Below are 7,260 nucleotides of genomic sequence, written 5' to 3' on the forward strand. Positions count from 1 at the left end.
CAACATTTAACAGACCAATAGATGGAAAATCTAACGGATGTATTATTTTGAAATAAAATGGTACATGAGGTATGAAAGTGAAATGTTTTAAAGTTGTTGTATGGGGTTGTAATATACCTCAAACCTGAGGAGCTACTGTGCAATTTACCCTTTTTTTTTTATAAAAATAAGGATTAGTTGTGGTGTCCACATCACATGGAACTTTAACGATTTGAACTAGGGCTAGGCACGGGCCAGGCCAGACCCAATTTTGAAGGGACTGGACCAGACTGGGTTTAAAAGAAACGGGTCGAGTTCATGAGTCCACGAGTCCTTTTTTTTGTGAATAGTAGCAGAGGTAGGAGATTCCACTGGAGACTGCTACGATAGCTCCGAAAGGAATACGAAAGTTGTACTTCACTTGCACATAGGCAACCACAAACCCAGCCCTGTCATTTATAAATTATAAATATATAAGATATTGAAAACGTGAATAAAATCATCACAAATAAAAGAAAGTCTAATTATTTGATAAAAACCCAATATACATACATCCCAACACATCCCATATAATAATTAGCACAATAAACTATGCAAAATATGGGAAGGACTAGGCTTAGATTTGGTAGGTTTAAGGCTTTAAGCATCAATTAACATCAGAGGTTAAAGAATTCACCTGATTGGCTTCTACGATGGAGTGTTGGTGGTAGCGACCGCGGTGATGTCGTCGAGGAAGAGAGAAGGAGAATCAAGAAGATGGGTGGTGCGGGTTGATGAACAAATTATATTTCTCGCATGTGCATGAATTGATATGATAGTATAGCAAGAAAATACGAGTGTCGTACCCACAGGGATTTGCAAAGTCACCTAACTAAATCCAATTTTGTAGTACCCACTAGAATTAAATTAACAAAAACAACTAAACTACGAAATTCAAATAATTAACCAAAAAGAAGTTGATCAAGTAATCTTAAGTGCAGTAAGTTAAAGAGAATTTATGTAAATAATTTCTGAAAACAATGGTTGAAACACTAGGTATCCGACTTCACCATATCAATCCAATTCTATGTCTTTAGATAACTTAGTAAGAACAATTCAATTCAAGTTCTAGGGTTCTGTTTGGATTAAAAGTTAACTTTGGGCTCAAGAAAGGAGCTGGCCCAAAAGGAGGCCCGAAAGGGAAGATAGCCGAAGCCCAGTCGAAGCCCAGAAGGCAGAAAGGGCCTTTTCTGACTTGGTGCAGCTCATGAAGACCACTTGCTTACATACCCAAAGGCCAAGTGGTATAGACTGATCAGCTACACAGCCCATAAAGTACTTTATGATGGCAGTACATGTAAAAAAAAAAAAAGCCGATGAGTCATCACCCTCAAACCGCATTCGGGCAAGGCTGCTGCTACAGGAAGCCAAGCCGAGTTGTCTATATAAGAAGAAGGAGAAACCAGAAATAAGGACACTCAATCAAACAAACAAATGCAAGCACAAACTCTGCTCAAAGCCAGATTTGCCTTCAAAACAAAGTTGTAGTCAGCCTTCATCCCTCTCGGGATAACCCTCTCTTCAACCCTTTGTAATAGCTCTGCTACCTTGTTCAACCTTGCTGTAGTATCGATTCATCTTTTGTAATCTCTCTCTCTATCCCTCTAAGCTTTCAGACCTTTGACAAAACTACAAAGATAGGAACCTGCAAGACGAGCAACCTTACCCGATAAGGTTTAAACTTGCCCGACCTTCTTTGCTTTGTTTTTGTCTTTTCAATATGTTGTATACTTCCAGTTATATGCAAGTTATTTCTAGCAATATGACTATTAAAAGGCTTTCTCAGTACTTGAATCCGATTTGAATATATCGTCAATGTTCAAACCAGATCCAAGTCCTAAGCCCTCGGGCATGTAAATCTGATCAGTTAAAAGTCCTTGGCCTCAAGGCATAAAAAAGAACCTTATGTGGACTTAACCCATCCACGACAGTCCTTGATAAACAAGAAGTCCGAAGTTACTTGGGGCGCAAGTAATCAACCTACCCTCTAGTTTTCTTTCTATTATATCATGATTACCATAGAACGCTTGAGCATGGAATGGATTCTAATGGAAAGCCTCAAGGTCTACACCTAAGGCCCCACAAAGGCATCCATTTGGATTCATTCCGTTCTGCGATCTAAAGAGTCGAAGTATAAGAATGAACTCTGATGGGAAGCCTCAAGGCCTACACCTAAGGCCCCACGAAGGCACCTATTTGGGTTCATTCTACTTCTTGGACTCGGGTAATCAGAAGTATAATAGTTAGAAAACTCCGGCAATCACGAGAACAAATATGATGTGTTCGAGCACCGGTTTAGTTGTTGATGGAAAGCCTCAAAGCCTACACCTAAGGCCCCACAAAGGCACCTATTATAACTAACACGGTTTCTTGGATACATACATATATGCAACTAAAACGCGACATCCATTTTACATCTGCCATGCTAAAGATGGCAGTGGCACGCTTGAGCACCTAAATGTTAACCTTGATTGTGAGCCTCAAGGCCTACACCTAAGGCCCCATAAAGGCACCTCTCAAAGTTAACGATGTCCTTCTCTTTCAGCCTTACCCGACGAGCCTTGCCCGAAGAGTCTTGCCCGACGAGACTTGCCCGACAACGCCCGATAGTGAAGCAGAAGCCCGACAGCAGCCCTCAACCGGCGCCAACCTCCAAGGGAGCTGTGTGCTCGTCGGCCAGGAAACATCCCCGACGGAAATTCCTGATGCGAACAGGTTCGTTCTCTCCTTATTATGATTATCCGTTAGGCGTCCAGGTGTAACCAAGTATTCTTAATCATCAACTTAACCATGGCGTCTAGTCTAAGTCAATAATCAAAAATTCATTAAGTGCAAGAAGAACAAAAAAAACCAAAAAGTGTCTTAGCATGGCGTATGCATCAACAACAATTCATTCATCCAAGAGAGCTATCTCAAGGCTAATCATATGGCGTCTACCATAACCTTGCCTCATACATCTAAAAATTCATATTAACGGTAGCTAATCAATAACATGAACATAAAGAATGATATAAGCACAATGAATGAAACTAGAAACCGTGAATTGATAAAAGAATGAAGTTAATTAAGACATAGAATTATCATGAAGGCTACATCGGATCCCTAACAAAGAATTAATTCATCATGACCATCAAATATAATAAGACATCATTATCACAATCATGATCACCAAGTCGGAAAAGATGTAAAAGAAAACAATGGAGAACCCCCTCAGCGTTGGCGTCTTCCTTAGGTCAATCCTCTGTGATGAAGTGTGACTCCCCATTTTCCTCTCTGCTCTCTTTCACGTTCCTCTTCTTAAATAAACATCTAAGGAATATATAGGTAGGTTTTGTTTGGCTTGCTTTGCCGAAATTGTTGAATCCTAGCCCAAACAGGAATCCCAACATCATCAGACTTCGGTTTCCTGATCCAAACTGGACTCCACTTCCGCGTAGAATTCCTGAACTGACCTTCTCGTACTAAAACAGGTATAACTTCTTCTAGAAGCATCCAAATCATGATCTGTAAAATTCTGCCGAAACTAGACATCCAGAGCTTTCCGTACATATGTGACACAACACTCAGTTCGTCCTGATGAATTTTTGATGTCCCAACGAAAATGACAATTCTGCTCAGCACCTTCCAGCTCTAGTTATAATTTTCACACAGCAACCATTAAGTTGTGGATTGAACAATTTAACATTTGATGACTGTTGGAATGCTTCTTGACTTCAATTCTTCTCAATTTTGATCCCTTTTAGTCTTGAAATCACCAAAAGACTCCAAAGTCTTCTCTACAGCCCATTATCTACAAAATATGCACTAAACACATCAAACAACCAATTTCAGAAGAAAACATAGCGTAAAACTTAGGAAATATGGGCAATATAAATGTATAAATATTGTGTTATCATGGGTGCCTGGGTTCTCCATGTTTGGGATGTCATTGAGGACTTAAGGAGGACAATCGAGGTTGTTGGGCCGTCATGGTGGTCACCAGAGCCCAAACTCGCGACGGCGGTGATGTCGGGGTGGTGGAGGATATGACTGATGGTGATGTCGACGAGAGATAATCGAGTTCGAGCTTCGAGGTCCAGTCCAGTGACAGAGTCGAGGACTCGAGACGAGAGAGAACCTATGGTAAAACTAACGGTTAAGATTGGATTGTAGGTTAGGGTTCAATCCCGTCAGTCCATTGCAATTACAAACGAGCCGGTCCAGGACCCCGTTTTCTATACATCTGGAACCGGCCCGCCCTTAAAATTTCAAAGCCCCACCTGTCCTGCCTCATTTCTCATATTAAAAATTTGGAATCGACCCGTACCTACCCCGAACCTTGATTACCTGTCCCGACCCGTGGTTCCTATACCCGTTTGCCCACCCCTAATTTGAACCGTCTATTTTTCAAGTTGCATGTCATTGATCACCCTTACAAAATATTAGCCAAGTCGAAAATATTTAAGGCAGATATCTAATTGAGTTCAAAAAATTTGACAAACACTTTGTTCTCTAAGAAACATTGAAATTTTATCGTGATAATTAAAATAGGCAAATGACTTTGAACTGAATTGAATTTTCGTAAGGATGATCTATGAATCGAGATTTACATAGACGATTCGGATTGTTGAAATTCGATATAAAGTGAATACCACAACTTATCGCTATTTAAAAAAAAAATGAAAATCCTTTTAGGTTACCTAAGGTCATCTCCAACCAATGGCTGGCCAGAGGGTTCGTTTTAGCCATCTGGCCCTCCAAGATATTAATATTTTAATGAACAATACATGGCCATATTTGCCTCCGTCTCCAACCGAAGGCCAAAGGGCCAGAGGGCTTGTTTTAGCCCTATCACAAAAAATCATCTCCAATCGAGGGCCATAGGGTCAAACATAATTTATTATTTAAATTTAAAAAATACAACAACTTAAAAAATATATAATTTTTGAGAATTAAAAAAAAAAAGGCCCTAAAAACCCTTTTTTTTTTTTTTTAATCCAACGGTAACTGGCGCCAGCTAACCTTTGGATTCAAAATTCTTTTTAAGAATTTCTGTCGGTTATAACTGACGGGATTAAGCGGTTTTCTGGCCAACCCTCTGACCTAGCGTTCGGTTAGAGATGATTTTCGAGTTATTTTTAATCCTCTGGATCCTTCGATTAAAGATGGCCTAAAGGGCTTATGTGTTAAAGAGTACTATAGGGCTAAATGTAAAAAGTGAGTGGATTTACTCATTAGTGAGCAAGTATTATCCTAATTCCCCTCACGAATCAGAGTCGGCCGACTCGAAGCATCGCCCCGTGCCCTCTCTCTCTCTCTATATAGGGTTCTTCTTCCATCTCTCCCTCCCTCGTCGTTTTCCAGGATAACAAGGTATAATCTCTCCCGATAAGTGCTCTTTGATTTTCGATTTCGTGAACTAGTCTATCTGTGATTATTGTTTTTGATTGCGTGAGAGTTTGTGTTTCTGGATCGAGTTTTGTGTTTGTATTGGAAATCGGTACAGATCTGTGGATTTCAGGGTTTATCTGTGTTGCTTGGATTTGGATTTTTCTTTCACTTTGTGAATGTTATTGACCTATACCTGAAATTGTCTATTATGTCAGGGAAAGTCGTATTGTTATAAATGGATTTGTCGGAGCTCTGGGGGATCTTCGGTCCTGGCGTTGCCGGAGCCGTGTTCGGGGCCGGCTGGTGGTTCTGGGTTGACGCTGTCGTTTGCAGCTCTGTCAAGGTCTCCTTCCTCCACTACCTCCCTGGTCCGACCCGATCCGAACCAAAATCTGTTTCTGCATTTTTTTAGATTTCTAGGGTTTCTGATTTGTGTGTGCGAATTGTGATTTTTTGCAGGCATATTTGCGTCGTTAGCGGCGCTGATGTTCAATTGCGTCAAAAAGGAGGACATTGATTACTCCCCTTATGAAGAAGGCGAGTGGAGGTGAGCAATCGAATGCACAGCTCAGAATTAGGGCCAAATTTAACATGGGTTTTTTTTTTTTTTTTTGAGTTTCAATTTGATTGTTTATGTAATTGGTATTCTTGCTGTCTTAACATAGACAATTATTTTAAGTTTAGATGATTTAATGTGTGAATGTTGATACATTGGATATGTAAATGTGTTGTTATTTCAATTTGTGAGGTTGAATTAGGTAAATTGAGTAGGGTCTCTTCCATTTGATCAATCCTCTGGGTTATGAGAATGGATTTTATTTTATTGCCCTTTTGCGTGGTCCTGAATCGGTTCTAATTCTTCTGTGAATTGCAACAGATTGAAGCTTTGGCTGTTCATTGCTTATGTTGTTGCATTTGTATCTCTAGCGGCATCGGTGGGTTTGTTAATACAAGATTCTTTAGTGAAGACTGGCCCTTCAGTGTGGACTGGAACTGCTGGTGTGTTGCAAGCAGTTTTTGTGTTGATCAGGTAAAATCGTCTGCCCGAAACCCCCATTTGTCTTTGACATCTATAAATGAGGGCGCTAGTTGTTGATATTGACAAGCATGTTGTGTGTATTTGCTCTATTCGTGTGTATATCCTTCATGGATATATATGTAAGTGATGCATTAATAATTTACCTGCAGAAGTAATTTCTCCTCGGATTACTGCTGCTTTTATGCATCTCGATAACTTTGGTTTCAGCTATTGAATAATTGGGGTTTGTCAGAACAAAATAAGTTTTTGACGAATATAAGCTTATTTCTGTCTTGGGGCACCCTAGATCTAGAGCAACATTCCTCTAATGGGATGCACAATGAGACATGAACCTGAGTGTGAACAAGTACATGCTGGCCGGACACTGATTTTGATACTTTAAATTTAGTTTCATGTAACCCATGGTATTCGCATATCATGCTTTTACCAGCTAGTTTAACTGACGTTTCGTTTCTTGTAGTGGGCTAATTTATTGGACTGCTCACCCGGAGTAAGTAGTGATCTACCAGCGGTACCATTTTCCTTGGAACCTGGATTTCGCAAGTGAGGAAATTGGCTGTGCATGTTCATTTAAACTTCTTCAAGCATTTGGACCAAGGAGACAGGAAAATGAATAGTAAATACGGTTCAATTTGCAACTCCATAGGTAATATGGAAGACTTGTTGACCTTTGTAAATGTTTGTAGTGTGATACCAGTCTTGGTTAATTTGTTAAAACTAAAGTAGTGTCTATTCAAAATACGATTTTTCTTCCCTTATGTTTATTACGTTGTTTCGCAACACGACGATGTGAAGGCTTAACGTTGATTACATTAAAAGACTTGGTCATGACA

General features: G+C 39.9%; 1 protein-coding gene across 2 annotated transcripts; it reads left to right on the forward strand.

The window, feature by feature from the left end:
- Positions 1–5,164: 5,164 nt before the first annotated feature.
- On the forward strand, positions 5,165–7,260 carry LOC103401871 (uncharacterized). 2 transcript variants are annotated; one of them, XM_008340585.4, is made up of 5 exons: positions 5,165–5,370; positions 5,604–5,756; positions 5,848–5,935; positions 6,266–6,418; positions 6,888–7,260. In XM_008340585.4, the coding sequence occupies exons 2-5, from the start codon at positions 5,624–5,626 to the stop codon at positions 6,919–6,921; spliced, it is 408 nt and encodes a 135-aa protein (XP_008338807.1). In that variant the 5' UTR covers positions 5,165–5,370; positions 5,604–5,623; the 3' UTR covers positions 6,922–7,260. The 2 variants fall into 2 exon arrangements, with proteins under 2 accessions (XP_008338807.1, XP_070670987.1); XM_070814886.1 differs by lacking the exon at positions 5,165–5,370 and adding an exon at positions 5,392–5,497.

The sequence above is a fragment of the Malus domestica genome, chromosome 15, assembly GCF_042453785.1.
Source record: "Malus domestica chromosome 15, GDT2T_hap1".
In the NCBI taxonomy this organism is placed as follows: Eukaryota; Viridiplantae; Streptophyta; class Magnoliopsida; order Rosales; family Rosaceae; genus Malus; species Malus domestica.

Coding starts and splice junctions, on each gene's coding strand:
- LOC103401871 (XM_008340585.4), top strand. CDS start 5,624: ATGGATTTGTCGGAGCTCTGGGGGATCTTCGGTCCTGGCGTTGCCGGA. Junction 5,936..6,265: donor TATGAAGAAGGCGAGTGGAG/GTGAGCAATCGA, acceptor GAATTGCAACAG/ATTGAAGCTTTGGCTGTTCA. Junction 6,419..6,887: donor GCAGTTTTTGTGTTGATCAG/GTAAAATCGTCT, acceptor CGTTTCTTGTAG/TGGGCTAATTTATTGGACTG.